Raw genomic sequence first — 26,628 nt, 5'->3', positions numbered from 1 at the left:
AAAACCAAATGACAGTGTTTCCAATGTGGGTAAATCCAAAAGCAACATCAGTAGCAAATCAAGTACCACTTCCTCTGCACAAATTAAAGTCGCAGCTGAAAGGGCTGCAGTAATGGCTCGTATGGCAGCTTTGAAGGAGCTACAGGTGTTGGAAGAAAAGGAGTTTCAAATAAAGAGGATAAAAATGCAATTGGAGCTGGAAACTGAGTTAGCCGCATCTACTACTAAGTTGGCAGTTTTGCAGGCAACGGATGGTCAACGTTCCTCTCATGCATCATCAAATGGAATGAACTCTTATTTTGAAAGGGAAAAAGGGAAACTGGAACAATTCAACACTCTTAACCCTATGGCAAAGGAATATGAGTATAAAACATGGAAAACACAGCAAAAGGAGTGCCTATCGTCACAAAACAAACAGCTTGAAAATGATTGTAAACCAACGCAAAAGGAAGTGCAGGTTTTATCAAAGTTGGCGGAAAAGGATCACCAGGATAAGGAAAAAGCAAACTGATGCCAGAATCACTCTGCAGTTATGTGCTCAACGAGCAGCGGGTGCTGCCGTGAGCCCCTCCCCCGTCCAAAAGCCCTCACAGGCAGTGTTACCAACTTAGCGACTTTTCAGACCCCCCTTAGCAACTTTTTTTCAAAAGCGACTAGCGACAAATCTGGCGACTTTCTGTAGAAAAGTCGCCAGTATTGTCCAGCGAGCACGCAAGGTATTTCTCTCCTGTAGCCGCCTTCTGTTCTGTGACAGAGGAGCAGCGGAGCAGCCTCTCTCCTCATATGTAGCAGCACTGCGCACAGTGTGCAGGTAGTTAGAAGGGGAGGGGGGGACAGGGTGTGCGGGTGCTGGTGTAGGTAGGAGAGACAGCGGGACGTGACGGGAGAAAGACTCCGCTGAGCTGGCCTGGCCCTGGGCAAGCCAGCCTTCTTTGAGAATTCTTTATCGATCTTTTTCCCTCCCTTTGTAGAATAACATTTTTTTACTTCAAAGATAGGCTACCTAAGTAATAATTATAAGGTAAAATAAATTCATGTATTGAGTTTGTGATTATTTGGCTAAAGAGTTCTATTTCTTTTTATCTACCTTGCTGACAAAACCACTAAGCTTTATACAAATGATTGCGTAATGACGTCAAAAATATGCAAATGAGTGTATGACGTCATCAAACGACTTTTAGCGACTTTAGGAGCTGGTGCTAGCGACTTTCATTGGAAAAGAGTTGGCAACACTGCTCACAGGCAGTCAGTCTCTCAGTAGCCTCGCGCAGCAGTCCCAGTCTGCAGAGAGGAGACACACACCACTCTGCGTCCAGGCTGCAAACACGCACACATCGTTACATCATAGCCTCAACTTATTGAAAACACAACTAATCCACATCCAAATTATTTCAAAACCAAACAAAAATAGAGAGATTTCTAGTGAGGACCAATAAGGCAACCGACGCACCACCAGCTGCAAAAAAGCTTTGAAGGTACATTGAAGCATACCTGGCTCAGGTCTCACATTAACATTGCCTACCTGCAAGCTTCTGTCAAAAATGCAGATGATATGCCTACTGTTAGGCCTAGTAATAATAACAGTAATAAAGCATGAATTCATATCAGAGGTCTGGTGCCAATTCCCAATTATAGCAATAGCCTAGTAATGATAATAGGCCTACTACTACTCATAATAATAATAATGCCTGCAAGCTCACATTAGAAGTCTGGTGCTACTGCCAATTATAACAATAGCCTAGTAATGATAATAGGCCTACCTACAGCTACTGATGACAATAATAACAATAATAATAATAATATAACTAAAATAGTGTGGGCCTAAAAATAATAGCCTAGCCTAGGGCTATCTATCTATCTATCTATCTATCTATCTATGCAAGGTGGTGTAGTGGGGGTGGCGCCGGGAAGGGGGGGCCCAACTGCAATGAACCAGCTTTGGGGGGGCCCAGCTTGCAAAAGGTTGAGAACCCCTGCTTTAGAGAAATGCCAACAATTTAAAGGTAAGAAGCAAAGAGACAAGATCCAGTTTCTGAAGGAAATGGGACACATATATAATAATGTATGGGACACATAAGTAAGGATTGTGGTAATCGCCTGACCTGTGAAGTTTGTGATAAACAACATCCTACTGTGCTCCATATCTGGAGAACTAATGTGGAGTCAGAACAATCTTCTGGGCCACTTAGAGTTAAACAATCAACTACATCTCAGAAATGTGGACATACAGGGGCCGGAAAGGATAGCTGTATTCTTTCTATTGTTCCGGTAAAGGTCAAGTCCACTAAAGGAAACAACGTCATACAGACATATGTGTTTTTGGATCCTGGAAGCTCAGCTACGTTTTGTTCAGAGGAGCTTATGGAAAGGTTGAGCATTACAGGAAAAATTACTCATTTTCTCTTGAAAACGATGGGACAGGAAAAGGTTGTTCCAGCATACTCCGTACATGGATTGGAGGTGTCTGGTTTGGAGGAAAACAACTTTTATCTTCTCCCAGAAGTCCTTACACAGAAGAAAATGCCAGTCACTACAGACAACATTGCTACTGCTGCAGATGTTAAAAGGTGGCCTCATTTGTCAAAGGTTTATATTCCCAGCTTAAAGTTGCAAATGTTGATAGGAACCAACGCTCCCAAGTTATTGGAACCATGGGAAATTGTCAACAGCTGTGGAGGTGGCCCATACGGTATAAGAACAGTGTTGGGATGGGTCATCAATGGTCCTTTAAATGGAAATGGCAACAGTGTCAACATGGAGCTTCCTTCTGTAGTGGTAAATAGGATTTCGGTATCCAACTTGGAGCTCATGCTGAACAATCAGTACAATCATGATTTTAATGAAAAGACTTCAGAAAACAAAGAGATGTCTAGGGAAGACTGCAGATTCATGGAAATCATGGACTCTTCTGCAACATTACAGGAAGAGAGGTACTGGTTGAAGTTACATCATAAGAAACCAGAGATCCTTCTACCAAATAACTTTGCAGTGGCTAAACAAAGAATACTTGGGCTACAGAGAAAGTTTGTGAATAGTCCAACTTTGCACAAAGAATATTCCAGCTATCTCAATAAACAAAGGTTGACAAAGGTTATGCAGAGCAAGTACCTTCGGAGCAGTTGCGGTGTGGAGGTGGTAAAGTGTGGTACATCCCACACCACAGTGTCTACCATCCCAGAAAGGGCTCTCTGCGAGTTGTGTTTGATTGTGGAGCTACCTACAAAGGAACATCATTAGACAGCCAATTATTGCAAGGACCGAATCTCACCAGCTCACTCTTAGGAGTTCTCACTCGATTCAGGCAGGAGCCTGTAGCAGTTATGGGAGACATACAGGCTATGTTTCATCAAGTGAAGGTGGTGGAATAAGACAGAAATCTTCATTTTCTCTGGTGGCCAGAAGGGGACTTGAGTAAGGAACTCCAGGACTACAGGATGACGGTACATTTGTTTGGAGCAGTTTCGTCACCTAGTTGTGCTAGCTATGCACTTAAGAAAACTGCTAATGACAACAGAACCGACTTTTCTGATGAGACTGTAAAAGCTGTTCACCAAAACTTTTATGTGGACGACTGTTTAATGAGCTTGAGCTCAGAAATGGAGGCCATTCAGATGGTTAAAGAGCTCAATGCTCTCTGTAAAAGAGGTGGATTCATACTGGAAAAATGGATCAGCAATAGCCGGGCAGTTTTACAGACTATTCCAGAAGACCAGCAGGCCAAGGAGCTAAAGGAGCTGAATCTTGACTGAGATGATCTTCCAATAGAAAGAGCTTTAGGTTTGCTTTGGTGTGTCGAATCAGACTCCTTTAAATTAAAGTTGGAAGTGAAACAGCAATCGCTAACCAGACGGGGCATGCTGTCCATCACAAGCTCTGTGTATGATCCTTTGGGTATTTTGGCACCAGTCACTTTGTCTGCAAAGATGATGCAACAGGAGCTTTGCAGGAGAAGGTGTGGATGGGACGATACTGTACCACCAGATATCTTGGCTCAGTGGAAACAGTGGTTGGTGGATATTGAGTCGTTGATTTCATTTAAAGTGGACAGATGTATAAAGCCGAAGGACTTTGGAGTACCCATACAAAGGCAGTTACATCACTTTGCTGATGCCAGTAAAGGTGGCTACGGGACTGTATCTTACGTCAGGCTGCAGACCTCTAGAAACAAGGTCCATGTTGCTTTCCTGTTGGGTAAGGCCAGAGTAACGCCGATAAAGTCCATAACTATTCCACGATTGGAATTGACAGCTGCTGTCTTGGCTGCTAGAGTGGATATGATGCTAAAAACAGAGCTTCAACTTCAGTTGGATGACTGTGTTTTGGACAGACAGTACTTCAGTACTAAAGTATATTAATAACGAGGACAAACCTTTGTGGCAAACAGAATTTCTGCCATAAGAGAGGTTTCAAATCCCTCCCAATGGAGGCACATCAGCTCTAAAGAAAACCCTGCTGATGCTGCATCCAGAGGAATGAAGGTGCCTGACTTCCTAAAGAACAGCAGTTGGCTGGAGGGTCCAAGGTTTCTTTGGAAGTTGGAGACAGATTGGCCAGCAATGTATGATGGTGATATCAGAGTGGACTCTGATGATCCAGATGTCAAAAGAGAGACCTTGGTGACCTTTGTGGTGGATGATTCCCTTAAAGCTACAGATCGTCTTGTGAGCTATTTTTCAGACTGGAGGAGGCTCAAAGTTGCAGTGGCTTGGTTTCTCAAGCTGAAAGCAGTTCTGTTGAAGTTTAGTCATGAGAGAAAAGCTTTGGAGGCTGCTGGAAATGTAAAGGCTACTCAAATGGAAAAGGTAAAGCCCGCAAACATTTCAAGGAGTCCTGACATCCTGACACCAAAGGCTCTGGAGGAAGCGGAGTTGGCTATTATTTGCTATTGTCAGCAGCAAAGGTTTCAGGACGAAATCACCTCACTGTTATCAGGGAAATAGAACGGTAAGCAGACAAAGTTCCATCTATAAACTGGATCCGATCTTGGAGGATGGACTCCTAAGGGTTGGAGGGAGATTAAGTAAGGGAGCAATGTCGTTGGGAATAAAACATCCACTAATTCTTGCCAAGGAGCAGCATATTTCCGTGCTTATTCTTAAGGATATTCACCAACTATTGGGTCACAGTGGTCGAAATCATTCACTGTCTGCATTGAGAAGGAAATATTGGATAACTAAAGCAAACTCGGCAGTGAGGAAAGTCATTGCTGAATGCAGCGTTTGCAGACGCTACAATGGGAGAGCTATGGAGCAAAAGATGGCAGACCTTCCGAAGGAGAGAATAGTCCCAGATCTACCTCCGTTTACCAATGTGGGAGTGGACTATTTTGGTCCTGTTGAAATAAAGAAAGGAAGAACAACTTGCAAACGATATGGAGTAATATTTACATGCATGGCTTGTAGAGCAGTTCATTTAGAGGTGGCAAACTCACTTGAGACTGATGCCTGCATAAATGCATTATGACGGTTCATCAGCAGGAGAGGTCAAGTTGTCCATATCAAGTCTGACAATGGGACCAACTTTGTTGGAGCGGAGAGAGAGTTGAGAGAGGCTCTGGCTGCATTAAATCAGGAGCAAATTCAAAGAGCTCTCATTCCAGCTGGAGTTGAATGGAGTTTCAATCCACCGGCGGGATCTCATCATGGTGGTGTTTGGGAGCGCATGATACGAATGGTACGAATGGAACATTTTTTTTTTAAATAAACCCAACTTACTATACTCAAAACACATGAAGCAATAAAGTAATATATAAATGAAAACAGTCATATCCAAAAACAATTCCATCAATCTTGCACCAGCAGACCTTGGATGATGATGGACTCCACACTATTCTGTGTGAAGTGGAAGCTATTCTTAACGATCGTCCTATTACAAGGCTATCTGACGATCCAAACGATCTGGAACCTCTGACACCAAATCATCTCCTGTTACTAAAGGGAAAACCAGCATTGGCACCTGGTCTTTTTGAACCTTCCGACATGTACATGAAACGGCGATGGAAACAGGTTCAATATCTCGCAGATTTGTTTTGGAGGAGATGGATCAGGGAGTATCTGCCATTACTCCAGGAAAGACAGAAGTGGAACCAAAGGAAGAGGAGCCTAGTTGCTGGAGATGTCGTAGTCATCATGGACTCCACAGCTCCACGTGGATCTTGGCTTCTTGGCAAAGTGCTTGAAGTTCATCCTGACAAAAGAGGTCTGGTACATTCTGTCAAGCTACAGACAAAAAACAACATTATTGAGAGACCTATAACTAAACTGTGCTTAATCAAAGAAGGGTAGATTGATTAATGGTGATTTACATATGTATGGGTTTTGATGTTTTTCACATGTGGCTCTTCTATTGTTTGTTTTGAATTGTAATGTCTGTCTGCCATTTACAATTAGGGGCCGGTGTGTAAGAGCCAATTAGTGCTCTTGGTATAAATAGGAACCAATCTTTGGTTCCTCAGGTGCAACCGGGAAGCACATAGGCATTGAAGATGGCGCCAATGTGCATGGCAAGCCGTCTGTCTCGTCTGCTTAGTTTGCTGTTTGCTATCGCCCTATTTATCTGTACATACTGTCAAGATGTCTCTGCTTTGCTCGTTTATGATCGCCACACACTTTTCAACATTCGAATATCTGCTGATATATTGTCTGAAAGACATGTTTTGGGAGACCACTGGACCTCGAGGCTTCCTCCTTTGCTGTCGGATATACCTGAGTACCTGCGCCGTTCACCTGTTGTTCTTCCCCGTAAGAAGCGCTACAGGTGACGGGGAAAACGCGGAGGTGTACTGGTCAGATTCAGGGCTTACCTGGCGTCCACCTGTGCGACGTGTCCTGATGGACGCTACGTTCCTGCTGCCGGGCGCTTGCTGGGGATGAGAGGCCGCTGGCTCTGTCCCGTTGTCCCTGGCTCACGGGTTATTTCCGAGGCCCACCTGCTGACGGCACCATCTTCTCCCATGCGGGCTCGGATCCACCGAGGTGGTGTGGATTTTTCGAACTTGCGCCCGCCGGCGCCTCCAGGCAGTGAGGATCAAACTCTTCGCCTGGCTTTGTTCAATGCTAGATCGCTAGCCAACAAGACTTTTCTCCTCAATGACTTCTTCACTTCTCGTGAGTTGGATTTTATGTTCTTAACAGAAACCTGGCTTCATGATGGCGAGTTCGCGCCTTTCTCTGAACTTCTTCCTCCTCGATGTGGCTTCCTCAGTTCCCCTCGGACCACAGGTAGAGGTGGAGGACTAGCCGCTATGTTTAAGTGTGCCTTTCAGTGTCGGGAGATTCCGTTTGACAGCTGCTCTAGCTTTGAGCTGCAGCTGTTTGAGGCGAATCTTCCAGTGACTGTATTATGTGCGGTGGTGTATCGACCTCCAAAGTTTAACAAGGATTTTATTCAGGACTTTGCTGACTTTGTGGCTGGGATTGCGTTAAAATATGATCGCTTTTTAATCGTTGGTATAATTAATTAATTTTAATTAATTAGTTAATATACATGTGTGCTGCGAATCTAGACCTATGTCTAAGGATTTTCTTAATCTTATTGACTCTTTTAATCTTACGCAGTCTGTCTCTGGCCCGACACATGAAAAAGGACATACTTTGGATCTCATACTGTCACATGGCTTAGATGTTGCCATTGATGAAATATGTGACACTTGTATGTCGGATCATCTGCCCGTTGCATTTACTATAGTTGTCCCCTGCTCGGACACTTCAACTGTTGCTCCCGCACGCAGTATGCGTGCAATTAACCCTCTAACTGCCTCACAGTTTTCTGCTGCCTTTAAAGACTCAGTGCTGTACAGTATTGAAGATTGTAATCTTAATGTGGAGGAACTCACCAACCTTTTTGACTCTACTTGTACTAAGATACTCGACTCTGTTGCTCCACAGAGGGAGAAACGCACTAAAGCGCTTACAGAACCTTGGCTAAATGACTATACCCGCTCTCTCAGACGTATCTGCAGAACTGCTGAGAGAAAGTGAAAGAAGGACAAACTTCAAGTGTCGTTTCACATTTTAAAGGACACCTTACATAAATACCAGGGAGCAGTAAAATCTGCTAAAACTCATTTTTTATCTCACCTGGTTGCTAGTAACACCCAGAGGCCTCAGGTTCTCTTTAAAGTGTTCAACTCTCTTGTTAACCCTTGTGAAACTGACCGTGCTGTGCCATCCACATTGTTGTGTGAAAACTTCCTGAAACACTTCATAGATAAAATTGTTAGCCTGAGCTTTTTATCCCCTACTTTTACCAGTGACCCCTCTGTTCCTTCTTTATGCCCAGCTGTCTTCCAGCAGTTTGAGCCAGTTACATTACACGTTCTCTCGGACGTAGTTAAGCAGCTTCGTCTTGCAAACTGCCTGCTGGACAGTATCCCTGCCCGCTTACTCAAAGATGTCTTTAACACTGTTGGGTCCAGTATTTTATCCTTGGTTAACACATCTCTCAGCTCAGGGTGTGTTCCAGCTGCTTTTAAACATGTTGTCGTGCAACCACTTTTAAAAAAGAAAAATCTGGATCCTTCAGTTTTGTCTAATTTTAGACCTATTTCTAAACCTCCCTTCTTATCTAAAATCTTGGAGAAGGTTGTTTTTAATCAACTACAATCATTTTTAGATGATTTTAGTATTTATGAAAAGTTCCAGTCTGGTTTTAAGCCCCGCCACAGTACTGAAACTGCCCTTCTAAGAGTCTATAACGACCTTCTCTTAGCGGTTGACTCAGGAAACTCCGCTGTTTTAGTGCTCTTAGATTTGACTGCTGCCTTTGACACTGTCAACCACTCTATCCTCTTATCCCGACTCAAACAAAGTGTTGGCATTATGGGCATAGCCCTAAAATGGTTTGAATCTTACTTGGCAGATAGGAGTTTTGCTGTCCACCTTGGGAATTGCTCTTCGTCTGCTGCCCCTCTTTCTTGTGGGGTCCCCCAAGGTTCCATTTTGGGACCCATGCTCTTTTCTCTGTACATGCTGCCCTTAGGGTCCATTTTAAAAAAACATAACATTTCTTTCCACTGTTTTGCAGACAATGTACAAATTTATTTGCCTGTAAAAAACAATGACAAGGACACTGTCCAGCCTTTGTTGAACTGCTTGAGTGATATCAAAATTTGGTTGGATCATTTTTTTCTCTGTCTCAATGATAATAAGACTGAAATTGTTGTGTTTGGTCGCGCTGAACATTTTAGTGCCTGTGTTGATGCTCTTGGTACTTTAGGTTCCCATATTCGACCTTTTACCAAGAATCTGGGTGTGATTTTTGACAGTGCTTTTAAATTTGATAAACAGATAAGCTCTGTTGTTAAAACCAGTTTCTTTCAGCTGAGACTATTGGCTAAGGTTAAGCCTTACCTGCTACGCAAAGACTTTGAAAGAGTCATACATGCATTTATTACGTCCCGTTTAGATTACTTTAACTCTTTGTATGTTGGATTGGATCAGTCATCCCTTCGTCGGTTACAGTTAGTCCAGAACGCAGCAGCTCGACTTTTAACTGGGACTAAAAAGTGCGACCATATCACACCGGTTTTGGCCACGCTCCACTGGCTTCCTGTTTGTTTCAGGATCAAATTTAAAATTGTATTAATTGTTTTCAAAATCTTAAATGGGTTGTCGCCTTCTTATTTATCAGAGCTTTTACATGTCCACACACCTGTCAGAGCACTGAGGTCTTCCAATCAGATGCTCCTCGATGTGCCCAGATCCAGGTTAAAAAATAAAGGTGACCAAGCCCTTGCAGTGGCTGCTCCAAACCTCTGGAATGGTCTACCTATTAATGTAAGAACAGCTCAGACCATTGAAACTTTCAAGTCCTTGCTTAAGACCCATTACTATGCTTTGGCTTTCAAATCAAGTTGAGCTTTGATATCTTGACCTTGTTGTTGTGCTGTTGGTTATTTTGTATTGTTGTTGGGACCGTCGAGGAGGTTAAACATTATCTTTTTCAAGCAAAGGGTTTTCAGTCAACATGTGACTCAAAGACAAAAGACCCAGAGACCATGTGGTCTTTCAGACAAAGGATCTTGGCCTACGGTAAAGTCCACATCCCTTGCTCCAAACTCCTAAATGAAGGAAAGGAGCTAAGAAAGATGCAAAATGGCGTCAGGGAGGGGCCTGCAGATAAGGTTCGACACGTTCACTTCACTTTGACTCTCCCATTGGTTCAGAGGTACCATAAAACCAGCATGGAGCCAGGTCTGGTGGCCTGAGCTATAAAACTCCATGTCACCCCCCACTTCTCGTCTTTTGCCCTGTGACTTTGGTCACTACAGCATGACACACAGAAACAAATGCTTTCCACCTCAACTCCAGTTGACGACTTCCATTTTTGAAACAAAGTGGACTTAATTTTGGTGCTGGGAGCACCGTGGATCCTCTGAAACCACTCGCCAGTGTTTTCATATCTGCAGGAGAAGGAAACAACGTTTCTCTTCTCAAGTCGACTCTAGCTCTCTTCCTTCTGCTCTTTTTGGAAGGAGAGCTTCCTCTGATCTGCTGACGAGCAGACACGGACCCCCGTTTCTTTCGTGGAAACCTACGGACAAACGGACTGAACACACAGTAAGAAGGCTTACCTCTGGGCAGAGATAAATAGTGTGTTTTATTAATGAGTAATTTGCTATTGCTGCTACTTTGTGTTACCATTAATGTGATCTGATTAATACAGCGCTACTGCTGCGCATGTAATGTATTAATCTACGATTGTGACCGCTGAGTCAAATCTGTTCCGTGAATGTACTCTGATCACGGTGCATTGTTGATAGGTTGTGTTGAATATGTAGCTAGCTTGTTCAGGCTGTAAATGCTACTTTCTGCTTCTCCCACTGCTGAGGAGTTTTAGGTACTGTTAGATCCAAGTATATATATATATATCTTTCTTTCCTACTTCTCTAACCTTTCTCTCACACACACATATATGAACACATAGCTAGTTACACACACGCGCTAAGGTGAACAGCTGGCCAACAGCGAGTCACATAAACTGCAGAGCGCGCACCGCTCCACAGTTCTGCGCTCCTGTGTGTCTCCCTCTGGTCAGCCACACGTGTGCAGACACGTTAGCTTAGCAGCTAGCCTATTGTTGTTAGCACATAGCTTAGCCTGAATGAGCTAACGGCTAATCTTAGGCCTAGCCTATCAATACCGCCCTCTTGGGGTGAAACAGTTTTGTGCAGCTCACAAGAGTAGCCATTTTTGTAGTCTTTGGCTAGACTACACCTCGTCACCCCCTACTCTTTCACACTCACTCTCTCACACCCACACACACACACACACACACACAGGGTCTCCCACATGCTGTTTTGTTTTGCTTTGTTTTGTTGTACTTAAAAGAAACGTATATTGGTTTTAATTGATCAAAGGATTATTGATTGGCCATTGATAATTTTGAAGTTAATAAATTCTACTAAACGTTAATTAGCAGTTGTTTGTGATTATTTGTGTATTATTGTATTAATTGCTGGTTAAACACAGGTCAGTGCTCGGATTTCACCCTTCCACTGACAAATGAGACTATTCCACAGTTCAATATTGGCCCCTGAAGTTTCAGGGTGGTGCCCCGTTTTGATTGTTTGTTGATTTGATAAAGTTATTAATAACCATATTCATAACTTTATTATTATTGTTAAACATCTTTGATAATATGCCAATAATCTGATCTGTACCCCTACGTGTACCCAACATTGTATACTGTGTATTGTTTGTGTATATTATCTCTTTGATTTTGAACTTTGTTAAGCACTTTGGTCAACTATGGTTGTTTTTAAACGTGCTATATAAATAAAATTGAACTGAACTGAACTGAACTGAACATACAGTTTTTGACCACACGGACACACAGACACACGCACACCAACACCACACAAGCAGTAATTTGTCTGCAAACCCAACGAATATCTCATGGAAATAAATTGAACCAATGGTGTTAACTGCAAATATGACTTGGACTTTCATTGATCAAAAAGGTAAAAAGTGCATCAATTACTCTACCCGTAGAAGAGCACCTCAGAGGCTTAAAGCTTGGGTTTAGCCTCTACAATGTGAAGGTTTGATGGGCTGAGAAGCACATCATATACTGCCTGGATGAGAAACTTGATCCGCTGTGGCTCTGCCTTCCACAGCTCCGCCCATGTCACCTTCCTCTCGATCGCGTTCTCCCATTGTATCCAGGCACCCTGTTGCCTCATTCCCACTGTCCTGCAGGTTCTCTCCTCCTTGACCACTGCTCTTACCTTCTCCTGGACTAGGCAGCACCTTTCCTTCCCTTTGGTGGTGTCAATGTGGGGAGTTGAAAAGGAACCCAGTCCAGCCCTGCCTCTTGTTACCACTCCCACCAGCCTGTTGTGATGTAATCTTGCCTCTGCTTGTCGAACAGCCCCCTCAGCCTTCCACTTCCGACCAGTCCTCACTTCAATCCCAGCCTTTTAATCAGGAACACAATCCTTTCCTGCTGGCTTTCTCAATTAGTCTCTCCCCGAACTCCACATTGTCTCTTTTACAGCTGCTTTTCAGCCCTGTGAACTAGGTAGGCACACCCATCCCAGCCTGTTGGCCAATATAACCTAACATGCTGGATTATGTAGGACAGTACTCAAACTAGTAGTTAAAGCTAAAGTTACTGGCCTCACATTCAGAGTTTGTGCTACAACTCATTTTAAAACTAGAGGGGACCGATCTTTCCAGGCAGTGGCGCCTAGGCTGTGGAATGCTTTGCCTCCCTTTCTGCGTTGTGTGAATTCTGTTGAATCTTTTAAAAAGCAACTGAAGACTCTGCTCTTCAAGCAGGCTTTTAGTTAGTCGAGGGTTTCTTATGGTTGTTTGTTATGTTTTCTATTTGCATTTAATTTTCTTGTATTTTAATTTGTTGTACTGTATTACATTTTATTGTGAAGCACTTTGTGATTTTTTATCTGTGAAATGTGCTATATAAATACACTTTACTTACTTACTTACTTACTTACCTCCTGTTTAAATTGACAGCACAATAAGAGAATGTCTTAATGTTTGTAAAATGTTGGTACATGTCTTGGCGTTGATGACATTTGCTAAGTCACATCAACAATAACAATAAATAGTTTATATTTATTTATATCTCTGCCTGCTAAAAATCTCAGCACAATTTAAAATTAACATTTTTTTTGTAAAATGTATTATTTTGTAGGTTCTTGGGATTATACAATCAGAGTGTGGGACACAAGAGATGGCACATGTCTAGATATAGTCTACGACCACGGAGCTGATGTCTATGGTAAGACAGAACTATAGGAAGAACAACCTGCTAGACTATTAATACAGTACAGTAGTACAGTATGTGATGAATGAGGTTCTTCACTGAAAATGAAATAAAAACTTTTAGTTACATGGAAGTAAATTCATTCAAATTAAATATGAACGGGTGTAGTCTCAGATTGCATACATCATTTTGGTTTTAAAAAGGCATGGTATATTGCAGTCTGTTAGTTTGCTGAATTGTTATACATGATTGAACAACATTGAGTTTTGAACCTGAGCCCTCTACCAACATACTACCTCACTATTTCTATAATGACATGCATTAACCTAACTGTGTGTGTCTTTAGGTTTAACATGTCATCAGAGTCGTCCATTCACCATGGCCAGCTGTAGCAGAGACAGTACAGTGAGGCTGTGGTCTCTTACACCCCTCATCTCTCCACTGCCGCTGAATATCCTTACCAACCAGCCTTGGGAAAAGATAATAGGAAACACAGGTAAGAAAAGACTCCTGCTCTGTTCTATTTTATAGTGTTCTGTTCTAAAACCTCATTTAACTATGCTGGTTGTGTGTGTCTGCAGACACAGCTATGGTTCCAGGCTCACCACCACTGTTATGTGGTAAAGTGTCTCGAGACATCAAGCAGGAGTTGGATAAACTGAGCTTTGACATCAGGGCCAAGAAGCTCCGCTGGTTCTCTGAATGCTTTTCGGTACCTACATTCTGAATGCTTATTTATCATCGGTGATGTTATGTGATGATATACTTAAAGAAAACACAATAGTCTTTGGAATCTAATGGGGGCTGGCTCAAAAATAATACAACTAGCAAATGAAGTCGCCTGCTGATTAATAGGGATCATACCCACACGTCTTTACGCTGAGGAAAGCCTGACATGTCCGTTTACTTTGCTGATGTGCATTATTTAAAATATGATATGCTTACATGTGAATGCTGATGACTTGATGTAATGATATGGCATCTAAACCAGTGTGATACCATCATTTGTTACCTGGGATTGACTGTTTTCCACGTTCTGATGCAGTCTGCATTTTCAGCAGTTCATCTTACAGTACGCAACACACAGTAGGATATGATTTTGCCTCAGATTGAGTGTACAAACATGTAATATGTTTCTGCTGCTAAACGTGTTTACACTTTACCTATGGAGTTAACTACATAGGACTTTGTTTTCATAATTAATTAAAAACTACTATATTCTGTGCCAAGCTGATATTAAATATTACATTAGATAGAACTGGAAATCTAATCAGTTTACAAATGCATCTTATAAAACTGAATGTTTTTGCAAACCTAATTTGTTAAGGTTATCTATGTTGCTGGCACAGTATATATTTAGATCAGTTTAGACCATTTGGTTGATTAATTGGGTGGAGGTTGCATGATAGAGAGGAAATGAGGGAGGATATTTCACACTCAAGTCTAGTCCATCCAGCTTCCGTAGTGCCTCCCTCTTCTGGCCTTAATGTGCAATTCCAGGCTTTTCCTCAAAAATCACTTAGCAGATACAAGTGATGTAATGTTTGAACAATAGCAGATTTTATATACAAACATGTCTGCAACAGCTTATTAAAGGTTACATGTATTTGATTTATTTGGTAATGAGTAGGATCTTTCCTAATGTTTACACGTAAGGAGTTTTCATTGCTACGAACAAACATGCATGAGGCTCATTTGAACTGTTTGACTTTGGAATACAATTGAGGTATGTCAACAAAAGGCTCTCTCTTGCACTCCCTTTATTAGCTGTCTACTTAAAGAAAATGTAAATTAATGGCAAAAGTGAAGGCCTTAATATAGCTCCTTTACTAAAAGAACATCACAAGAGGTCCACCTTTTATTTTGGTTGAGATTAAAAGTCAATACAAATGCATTACACTTAAACACAAGCAGATATTAAGAATTTACTATTTTAATTTTAAAACAATAACTGTATTTCCAACCACTTTCTCTAATCCTTTTTTTCTTATTTTGCCATGTAAAGCTTCATGGTTTTGTTGCTCCCTGTATGTGGTGGAACACTGCATCCACAACAGAGAAGGCAAAATAAAAGTATAATTTGTAGTATTGATATTTACACAACAGAGTGATACACACATTTAAATAAATAAATGTATTGTTATTATATATATTACTTGTTTTTTGTGTAAGTGTGCATGCTGCGTGTGTGTTTCTGAACACATTTGTGTGTACTTTATCCTGTGCCAGCCTCCAAGAGGCAGCAGTAACCTGTGGGACTTGGTGTCAGTCATTAACGGCCAGGATGACTCACTGCTACCAGCCAGCTACAGCAAGGGAGTGATGCACATGAAACACCTGCTCAAGTTTAAAACGGTGAGTAGCTATGGTTCGCTGCAAGTTGTCGTCCCTTTAAACGTACAATATCTAACTTTCTGCCGCTAGGGGTCTCTAAATCAAAAAAATGGATGGTAAACACAGACTTTTGATGACGTTGGGAAGTTGCGTGGAATTATGGGAGTTGTAGTTTTTATTGTTAAACACCATCCCCGATTAGAATACATGTGTTCACGGTTTACCCATTCAAGTGTATTAACGTTGCGTTTAGTAACGTTTATTCATGTCATTCTAATAAAATAGCTGCAGTTTCCCCAACATAATTATTTGTTCTTGATTCGATTTGTGTTGGTAGCTGACCAGTTAGCTAGTGAGCCAGCAAGCTAACATTAGCAAGCAGCTAAAACCACACTATCACAATATATTTCACATGTGAATGTCACCTTTTGGATGTTTTCAACACCGGGGCAGACAGGGTTTGTTGTAACGTTACTCAAGGAGGCTGAGAGATGGGTGTGGGTGGGGATTGCTGGGGGAATCTCAGCACATTGTAGTAACGTTAAGCTGGATCGATATTGAAATGTATCAAAATAATTGGGTCTCTGCTGTATTTCTAGCCGTTTCTCAAAGTCAAGGATCCTTCCTTGGTAGGACTGGTCCTTCCAAGTCAGGTCCTTCAGAGGTTAGGCAAGGCTCCTCCTTAGCAGTAGGAGAACACGTAAATGGAACAGGCTAGCGAGGGTGCGTCATTGCGTAATTACATCAGTGAAAAGATCCGCCTTCGGCACTGCAATTCAACAGTGGATAGCATCTTTACTGAGATGGAGCTGGAGTTGGTGAGGGAGCATCTGCGTCAGGCTGCCCGCAGGAGGAGGAGGTTGATGTGTTGCCACCTCTGCCGACAAAGACGTGGGATGGTAAGTAACGTTAAAACACGAATAAAGGGTGAATAAGTAACGTTACACTAATAGGCTAACGTTAGCTCCTACTGCATGATTCGGCAATTTTATTTTTTACAACCGCTATTATGTTATGTCAATACATTTTAAACTCGTGGGAGTTAACGTTATTTGTCGTCACCGGTATGAAGAAAAATCTTAAATGCCATAGAGTAGGGTGTGCTTATACTTAACTACTATTACTTACTACTTTTACTTAACGTTACTATTATACTACCACTGCTCCCTTGAGGGATGGGTTAAATGCAGAGAATGAATTTCACTACATGTACAGTATGTGTATGTGACAATAAAGTACCTTTACCTTACTATTAGCTTTGCTGTTTTACGGTAGTTACGTAACGTTAAGTTTATTGACCAGTAACGTTCTAGCTTTTAAAACAAATGCAGTGGTAAAATATGTGATCAACAAAAAAAAAAGGCTATATGAAGTAAAAATGACAAGGTGAACTGATGCTGTTAATGAACCAGTAAAAGGGAACAGGGTTAAATCCCCCCCCCCCCGCAAATCAGTTTTGAGCCGATATGTGTAATAGTTTAACACACAAACATATTAAACAAATGGCAAAACTGAAATCATACTTAAACCTTCCTCTATTCTTCATGTTGCACAGGCTCGGCATTACTGTGCCATCAATGCCACAGTGCCAGTATTGCAGCGGTACTGTGAAGGGGAGGACACCCGCCCAGACTTCAGGCTGGACAGAGAGGCCATGTAGCAGCTCATGGTGGCCCTGAAGACCGAGAGGCAGCATGGATGGGGCCCGACCCTGGAGACACTCGTGTTCCTGTTCTGGCTGGCCACCGGTTCAGCCTACAGAGTTGTCTCCAGGGTCTTTGGAATGCCTCTTCCTACGGTCCACAGAGTTGTCCACAGGATGGTGGATGAGGTGGTGGCTGTGCTCACACAGGAGGAGCTCCAGATGGTCAGGGATGGTTTTGCCCGGTTGGCTCATCACCGAGCATTTGCCAAGGCAGCAGGGGCAGTAGATGGCTGCCACATCCGCATAAAATGTCCTGGTGGCCCTGATGGTCACAACTACAACAACAGGAAGCTCTTCCCGTCCGTGGTGCTCCAGGCAGTCGTGACCATCAGGATCGCTTTATTGACAGCTTTGTGGGTTACCCAGGAAGTGTGCATGATGCATGCATCCTAAAGAACAGCCCCATCTACACTAGGGGGACTTACCCTCCACCTGACTATTTTCTCCTAACTGATGGTGGTTACCCATTTCTACAGGAACCCCTGGCCCTTATCACACCATATAAGAGGCATGGCAGAACAACGGTTTAATTATCATCACTCCAGAAGTTGCCTAATTATTGAGCGTGCCTTTGGAATGATGAAAACCCACTTCAGGTGCATATTTTTAGAACATCTCTAAGGTAATAAATCATTGCAATATTTCTGTAGTGAAAAAATCTTCTGTGTTAATGTTTTTTCATATCTCAACAAAAGTCTTGTTTTCTTTTGCTCTGCCTTGTGCACAGGTGGTGACAGCGTGTGTGATTCAACCCGTTCTCACGCCAGTTCGTAAATAGTCACGTTATTTTTATTTATTGATACGTGTACAGGTCACGATTTTCTCGTTTATTTCGTGTACAGGCCACGAATTTCGACCGTTACCATTTCACGAACTGCCATGGGGAAATTAAACACCACACGCCGGTGACAACAACAGGACGGACCGACGGACCGCCACACGCAGCCACAACGGGGAAATTAAACGCCACACGCCAGCGACAACAACGGGACGGACCGCCACACGGGGATGCGGTCCCCAGACGCAGGGACACGATCCGCGGTCTCTGTGGCACTCAACAACGGGGACATGAAATGCCACAACAACGGGACGGTTGAGGTTAGGAAAAAAAAGGAACTGGGAAAGGAACCGTAAAAAAGAACTGGGAAAGGAACCGTCACGCGCCGGACACGCCGACAACAACAGGACAGTTGTGGTTAGGAAGAGAATAACGCGGAAAGGAACTGCAAAACGCAGGATGCAAACCCCGGTCTCCGGGGTGAAAGTCCTGTGTTGTTTGACCCATCCACCACCCTGACCAACCTCCCTACGCGGATTTTTCTGCTTTTCATACTACTCCCTACCGTTGTCGTGCTGTGATCACAAAATATGCTTCCCATTTAAATACATTAAATTAAAATTTGTAATCACTACACGAAAAAGACGACATCACGAATGTCGTTTTTTTTCGAATCAATAGATTCAATAACGTGACCATTTCACAAACTGCCATGAGACTGGGCTGTGTGATTATACACAACATTTGTGTTGGTGTTGGGGATGAGCTGGAAGAGGCTGTGGAGGAGGACAACCAGCCACCTGTGGAGCGTGATGGTGGGGAGAGCCGGAGCGCAGGTGCTTGGCGGGCCGCGCTGATGAACGAGGTGTCTGCACTGCATGAAGCACCTCTTGACCACGACTATTTTTCCCAAGTGAATAATTAAAAGTGTGGAAGATAACCTGCTGAGCCAAGTACATAAAAGAAAGTTTGTTGTTTCTATGACTATTAACACAAATAACATACCTCAAAGTTACCAGCTATGGGGTGCCGAATGTAAAAGTTCGGTTACAATTTTTTAGCTGATAAATTTTCAACATTTAGCTCACTTTCCTCACATTTAGCGCATTTTCCTCACATTTGAGACAGAAATTATATATATCTAAATGTTAAATGTTAAATATATATCTAAATGTTAAATCTAAATGTTATATCTAAATCTAAATGTTAAATTTATATCTAAATGTTATATCTAAATCTAAATGTTAAATTTATATCGAAATGTTATATCTAAATTTTAAATCTAAATGTTAAATATATATCTAAATGTTAAATGTTAAATCTAAATGTTATATCTAAATCTAAATGTTAAATTTATATCTAAATGTTAAATGTATATCTAAATGTTATATCTAAATCTAAATGTTAAATTTATATCTAAATGTTAAATCTAAATATTATATCTAAATCTAAATCTTAAATATATATCTAAATATATCTAAATCTAAATCTTAAATATATATCTAAATGTTAAATCTAAATGTTATATCTAAATGTGTCGCCAAGTGTAAAGCTAAATATTTAGAAAATATTCAAATCCCCAAGGAAACCACGGCCACTGCAGTGGCTTCAAATCGCGCTGCACCGCCCCCACCCCCTCCCCCGCTCCCACCCCACACTAAGACGCTGTGGTGAAAGCAAAGGACTTAGGTGAAAGACAGGCATGGCCGGTTCTCTAGGTCTAGGAGACATTAGGTGCTTTCCGACCGGATAGTACTTGTACTTTTTAGAGGAAAAGTACACTTCTAAGCAGTTTAAGAACTACTCTCCCCCAAAATCTTTTTTTCCGTTTGCATTCCCACTGGCCAAGTGGCCATACGGACTGGTAGGAGGGGTAAGGGAGTGACGCAAGCACGGCAACGGTCTTTATAGCATCGTCACTAGACCTTAGCGCCACATACAACAACAACAAATTATGCTAATACTTGTGCACTTTTCCTATATTAAATGCATGTCCATTCTCGTAGTAATTCACGTAATGTTTTGCTCAACACAGACGGGGCTTTATTATACTCGGAACAGACCCCGCCTCTGCCTGCTGCGCTGTGGACGTGTGTGTGTGTGTGTGTGTGTGACGGCCGGCGAGCCGCAGGACACGCTTGTGGAGTTTAACTCCGAAAAGACAGTTAACCACAGGTTCCCGTTAATCTTATGATGGACATGTGTTGTGATATTTAAGCAAACGAACCGTCAACGGCAAAATAAAAGCCTCTTATTTACGAGAGCGGTCTGAGAGACCTCCAGCTCACCGCGAGGTGTCTGAGCATGACTGGCCGAGCGACGAGCTAGAAGCCGGGGCAGGCGCTTGCTGGCTGTCGCCTCACTTGATGGAGCTTCTGAACTCCGAAAACTTTGAAGCAAATTGTCAATTCGGCATCAATTTGCGCAAGACTGCCTATATTCGAAATCTAAACAGTTAATTTCTCGCCTAAAACGTTGTCAGAAGTGAATTTAATGATGAATAAGATGGTGAAAATTGTTAAAAATGTCCCGTTGTTGGTTGTTGCTCTGTCTGCAAGTTCCGAGTTGGCAGTGGGCGTAACTTATAAGTTCGACCAATCAAGTACACCTAGGAAAAGGGAAAAGACCCTGCTCTGAAGTAGGAGCTAAAAAAGTACGCTACTGAGGCCAGAGGAACTTAAAAATCCCCAAATTTTTCCTGTCGGAACACGACGAAAAAAGTGTTCTAGGAACGTTTAGTTCTAAGAACTGCAAAAATCCCTCCGGTCGGAAAGCCCCTTATGGCGTTTTTCCATTACATGGTACCTGCTCGACTCGCCTCGACTCTACTCGCCTCGACTCAACTCGACACACTGTGCGTCCGTTTTCCATTGCAGATTTTAGTACCGCCTCAGCGTGGCTGGTCGTTATGCCGTACGTTTTTTGGAACAACAGCCAGCTATAATGGCAACTCTGATGTCCAAGGACCTACGAAAGGGGGTCACAGATGTAGGCACGCTGAGTGAGTGATATTGCCAACATGGATGACATTGTTCAGTTGATGGGTCCTGTCAAAATGGCAACCACTGTGATGTGTGAAGAAGACCAGCCAACTCTCTCTGTAATTGCTCCTCTTCAAGCAAAACTGCTGAAACACCTACAGCCATGCGAAGACGACTCAACCCTGGTTGCAGAGATGAAGAGGGTGATGGCCGATGACCTCTCCACACGCTACAGAGGCACCCAAGATGCTCTCAACATAGGTAATTCATTTGGAGTCTTAATTAAAATCAACTTGGTTAATATTTTAAGTTATTAGACTGTATTAATTTGTAAACTGCCACATCTTTGTGTTCAAGTTTGAATTTGAGTTGAGTTTTTTCATATAGAAAAGTAAACAAGATATCTGCAATACAATTCTTAGTTCATGGTGGCTTTACATCATCAATGTGCCACATTTCTTTTAAACGTACTAAAGTTTAATCTTCTGATTATTTTGTGTATGAGGAGGTGGTCATCACTTGCAATGTCAGGTCAACTTAATTTCATAATGCAATGAATGCAATATTCTTGTTCTTTAAACAGCATCAGCGTTGGACCCTCGATTTAAAGAACTGCCCTACCTGGAAAAAGAGGACAGAGAACAGGTTTACACAAAACTGTTTTTTGAGGCAGAAGTGTCCCACCAGGTAACTCTTCTCTCCTCTTTCCTCTGCCCTTTCTCTTCTCCCCTTTCATTTATCCTCTCTAAAATCTCATCTGTTCTTTATCTTCCTCTAAATTTCTGTGTGCAGTCTTAAAGAGCAGAAATTTGAACAGTTCACACATTCTTACATCAATAGATGCAAGCAATGGGAAATCAGGAGGAAGACGAGGGAAGCTCAAGCACAAAGCTGTCACGATTCAATGAAGAGACCACAGGTGTGTTTCATGTCATACCAACAAAAGATTGTTGTTGTTTTGTATTAATGACAAACATGACTATATTTTGAAATACATTTCTTATATTGTAGCTCCAAATGAGTCACCTCCTTGTAAGAAGAAAGCCTTAGATGCACTGTTTGGCGATTCCTTCACCCAAAGAGAAAGAAAATCCACAAGCGAGACAGCCAGAGCAGAGGTGTTAAGGTACCGAGCAAAAGATGCGTTGCCTTTGACTGAAAATGCCATGAAGTGGTGGAGATCTCAGGAGAAAGAGCTACCTGTACTTTCAACCCTTGCTAAACGGTACCTGTGCATTCCAGGCACCAGTGTGCCAGCAGAGCGAGTTTTTAGTACTGCTGGTGACATAGTGAACGCACAGAGAAGTGTTCTGCGGCCAGATCATGTTGATCAGTTGATATTTTTGAAAAAAAATCTGTAGAGTCATTGAAGAGTAGTTGGTTACACTTGATCTTTTGTTGAATATTGTTTGTTTATTAAAATGAGTAGTAGCAGGTTCAGCCACGGCTCATTCAACCTGAAGAAATGTTGGTTGCACTTCATTTTTGATATTAATACTGTATTTGTATTATATTTATGTTGAAAAACAACAGCAAAAGTAGCAGGTAAACCTACTGTTAATTCAACCTGAAGAGATGTTGGTTGCACTTTATTTTTGATATTAATACTGTATTTGTATTATTTTTATGTTGAAAAACAAAAGCAGAAGTAACAGGTAAACCTACTGTTGAAATGTTGGTTGCTCTTACTGTACTTTTATTGAAAATGTATTGAATATTGAAAATGAGAGCAGAACATTTTAACTTCCTGTTAATTCAACCTAAAGTGTTGGTTGCACTTTATTCAAATAAAATGTGAATGCATTTGCCATTAATTGTTGTTTACTTGTTTGTTTATATCCATAATTAATTGATACCTGATTCCCTTACAAGAAACAACAGGAATCTAGGAAACTTCACCTGCACTGTCCAGTATCCAGGTATTTATTTCAGTCACACTGGTTGAATTTTTGGCTAAAAAGTTACTGAATCGATTTCAAGTCACTGAATCGTTTCGGATTGTATCGTTCTACATGAACCAATATCGGCCTTGAATCGTATCGAAAACCATGAATCGTGATACGAATCGTTGTTAAAATGAATCGTTACACCCCTAATATATATATATATATATATATATGTATCAGCTAAAAAACCAATATGTAACCAACATATGAAAAGTAATTTAACAACACCATTGGTAAACACCCATACACAATGGTGTCAGTTAAGACCATAATAAAGTACATCACTAGTACATTAAGTACATTTTATTTACCTTCATGATATAATATTAACCCTCTACTGCACACATTTTGATGGTACATGATAAAAAATATTCCACATCATTTCTTGGTTCATTTGGGGACATTTTATTGATACAAAATATTTTTTTGTTGCCCAAGAGCAACGTTGTGCAACAACGGTACAGAATCATAGAGCAAATTATGAATTCACAGTTAATAAAACAATGCTCAGAGAGCAATACAAAATCACAATTCTTTTTTAAATGTCAACAAATCATTTAAGCAGAAAGGGAAAATCACCTGAAACACATTTACATTTTGGATTTCATACAGACATAGGTTTATATCATGTAGTGAGTTGTGTCATGTCATGTACTTCTAGTAATGAGAGTTCACTCCGTGTGAAACTTCAAAAAGCAGTTCTTCTCTGCTGTGAAACAGAGGTGTACGTTGCACTTTTTGCACATCACTTTGGGTGTACCTGTACACCCAGGAACCCTGCATTTCCCTTCCTGTCACACATTATTTGCCAGTGTGAGACATTGTCCAAGCGGACATCCTGGTTAGGGATGGGAGCCGTTGGTCCCTGCTTCCTCCTCTTCTCCTCATACTGTTGGGAGATCCCACCACTGGTTCGCCCTCTCTTCCTGGCATCTTTTATGGATTTGCACAGGCTGTGTGCAATTTGGGACTTGAAGGCGTAAAGGCGCATGTGGTCTCTTCTCTAGTCTATAAAAATATATGAAAAGTAAGTTTCCAATGCCAATGAAAACACTACAAGAATAACTACAACTTGTTATTTGACTCCTATTTTTTATGCTGTCTATTGTATAAACCTATAATTTGAACAACCTAGCTACTGTCAGAACTTCAGAAGTTATTTTTCACTTCTGCTCAAACCTTTTTCTCCATTCCACTCCTCCTCACTGTCACTGCTGTCTATCTCACTGTCCTCACTGTCAGATGGGATTTGCCTAACGAGTGGATCCTGCTTTTTACTACCATAGAACAATCTTGTGTCCATTTTTCTGTAAAAATGTGTAAAAGAAGTAGAATTAAATAAAGAAAATAGAACACAACTTTAGTGAGAGCTTATATTGTGCACTAATACATGCAAACACATTGTCTGCAAAGACACCTTGAAAAGAACCCCCTTGTCGCACAACGTTGCCCTGAGGCAACGAAAAGAAAAACAGAATTTCTGAACATGCACAATAAAAAAACCCTCCAAAAACCTAATAAAAGGCATCTCTACACCTTCTTTTACACCAACATATTTTTTTTTTTACAGTTAATGTCATTTTAAATAAGATTACTAAAGCAAATAATCTTACCTTCTTCTCACCCCATGTGCTCCTGTGACCAAGTGTCAGAAAAGGAAGTCCCGCCTTCAAATGGTGCTTGATAGTTGCTCCCACATCTTATTGGACTGTTCTTTGATACTTTTTGGAAAATTCTAATTGGTTGAAATCATTTAAAAAAAACAAGTACTGGAAATGGGGCCTAAGCAAACTTTCCGTTGCCTGAGGGCAACGCTATGCTGTAGAGGGTTAAATATACTGCAACTGTATTAGATACAATTATCATCTTACAGGATAGATTGGATTACCACTGGACTAACCTAAACTTTCTTCTTCTGTCTGCAGTGTTGAAGCAACACCAGCACCGGCAGCTATGGCTGATGGCCGCTTCTTGTTGTATATAATTTAGTTGAAAATGTTCCACTTCTTGTATATAGTTGTAAATGTTTAAGTTGTTGTATATAGTTGTAGATATAAGAATGTTATGTTTGAATGAATGTGCTGCTTCATGTATATAGTTGTTAATATAGAAATGTTTAAATAAATATTTTTCGACAGCGGCGAAGGCCCTATTGGAACTGAAGGAATTATTAGGGCCCGAGCGCCGACAGCGGCAAAGGCCCTATTGAAACTGAAGGAATTATTATTCTTTTTCCTTCGTCCAGCAAATGAATTGCCTTTTTGAGGGGCTTAACATACTCAAAAACTCACCAAAATTGGCGGTCGCATCAATTCTGGTGAATCATAAGTGTCCAACCCTGAGGACATATAAACGCCGATAATTACTCAAAGTCATAGCACCCCCTAATGGCAACAGGAAGTAGGCCTAAAAGGCAAGGTGCTATACTCCTCCTACAGATTTCATCAGATCGACTTCAAATTCGATCTGTGTCATCTAAAGATCTTAACGATGAAAAGTTATTAAAAGCAAAACTTTTCGTCCAACGGTGTGGGCGTGGCGTGGCGGCCATTTTGAGCATTTATCGATGAACGAAGAAGTTGTTGTAACTTTAGTGTACATTGTCCAATTTGGCCGAAATTTCTCACGATTGACAAGGGTCCAGGCCTGAGGACATTTATAAGTTTCAGATTTACATGAAACTTATACATGTGATACTGAGCCGCCCCCTATACTTTAACCACTTACTCAGGCCACGCCCCCTTCATAACATTTGAACCATTTAAGGTAGAGTCTTGTGTGAGGTGTCATTGAACTCAGCAGAGAGTTCCTTCTTCATTGTTGATGGTTTGGCCCCCTCCTATGCTTAAACCACGCCCCCTTTCATAACTTATGAACCGTTTGATGTAGACCCTTGTGTGAGGTATCATTGAACTCAGCAGAGAGTTCCTTATTCATTGGTGATGGTTTGGCCCGCCCCCTATGCTTAAGCCACGCCCCCTTTCACAGCTAATGAACTGTATGATGTAGAGTCTTGTATGAGGTATCATTGAACTCAGCAGGGAGTTCCCTTTTCATTGGTGACGATTTGCAGTGTCTGAGTGCCGCGCAAATGCACGGTCGCAAAGAGCGGCATCCGCCAGTAACCCCGACGTGCAGAGAGGCGCAAGGGCCCGTCCAACGCTGCTTGCAGCTTTAATTTCCTTTATTTTTCTGCCAACCTCTCCAACAGCGAAAAAAAAACAATTTGACCTCTCTCTGGCCTCTGCTTCCCTCCTCTCATCTGCCTCCCTCTGATATTTAATGTCCTCCTTGAGGAGCTGTAGGAATGGATCCGCTCTCTCCCTTCTCCTCTTTTCTCGATTGTGCCCTGCTCTCTCTTTCTTGCTGTCTCTCACTCTCTCCTCCTCCTCCTCGTCTCTCCCTTCATCTACTTCTTGTGCAGTGCTTGGCCCTGGTTTGTCCTCTTGGATCGAGGCAATAAGGCAGGGGGGCGAGACTGCCGCAGACTGCCCTTATGCCTGGTCCATGAGGGCAAACCAGGGCCAAGTTGCTGCCGTCGCCTTGGCATCCTCTGTCCCCTGACCTGAGGCAGGACACTTGCATTCCTAAACAGTAAAGATCAAAAAGTTATTGTGATGATGTATTACTACTATTGTACACAACACTGCATCT

The 26,628-nt window shown here is 41.8% G+C and overlaps 2 protein-coding genes across 3 annotated transcripts in view; both read left to right on the top strand.

Annotated features, from left to right (window-relative positions):
* The window catches only part of wdr17 (WD repeat domain 17), a 184,189-nt gene that overhangs the window by 87,385 nt on the left and 70,176 nt on the right, over window positions 1-26,628 (top strand). For both annotated transcript variants that reach the window (XM_031313083.2, XM_031313082.2), the window contains exons 15-18: window positions 13,159-13,245; window positions 13,577-13,726; window positions 13,812-13,942; window positions 15,460-15,585. In XM_031313083.2, coding sequence (XP_031168943.1) covers window positions 13,159-13,245; window positions 13,577-13,726; window positions 13,812-13,942; window positions 15,460-15,585 — 494 coding nt within the window. The remainder of the gene's footprint in view (window positions 1-13,158; window positions 13,246-13,576; window positions 13,727-13,811; window positions 13,943-15,459; window positions 15,586-26,628) is intronic.
* Window positions 21,061-22,604, top strand: LOC118494831 (zinc finger BED domain-containing protein 1-like). Its single transcript, XM_036000160.1, has 4 exons — window positions 21,061-21,289; window positions 21,612-21,715; window positions 21,829-21,947; window positions 22,040-22,604. Exons 1-3 carry the CDS (start codon window positions 21,067-21,069, stop codon window positions 21,934-21,936), a joined length of 435 nt encoding a protein of 144 aa, XP_035856053.1. The 5' UTR covers window positions 21,061-21,066; the 3' UTR covers window positions 21,937-21,947; window positions 22,040-22,604.

The sequence above is a fragment of the Sander lucioperca genome, chromosome 4, assembly GCF_008315115.2.
Source record: "Sander lucioperca isolate FBNREF2018 chromosome 4, SLUC_FBN_1.2, whole genome shotgun sequence".
In the NCBI taxonomy this organism is placed as follows: Eukaryota; Metazoa; Chordata; class Actinopteri; order Perciformes; family Percidae; genus Sander; species Sander lucioperca.
Note: the sequence above shows the minus strand (reverse complement) of the source record. Positions and strands in the feature narration are given on the sequence as shown.

What these genes read in the sequence shown, in the direction of transcription:
- LOC118494831 (XM_036000160.1), top strand. Translation starts at nt 21,067, where the DNA reads ATGGATGACATTGTTCAGTTGATGGGTCCTGTCAAAATGGCAACCACT. An exon ending in CCAAGATGCTCTCAACATAG is followed by an intron (nt 21,290 to 21,611) that starts GTAATTCATTTG and finishes TTCTTTAAACAG; the next exon opens with CATCAGCGTTGGACCCTCGA. An exon ending in AGGCAGAAGTGTCCCACCAG is followed by an intron (nt 21,716 to 21,828) that starts GTAACTCTTCTC and finishes GCAGTCTTAAAG; the next exon opens with AGCAGAAATTTGAACAGTTC.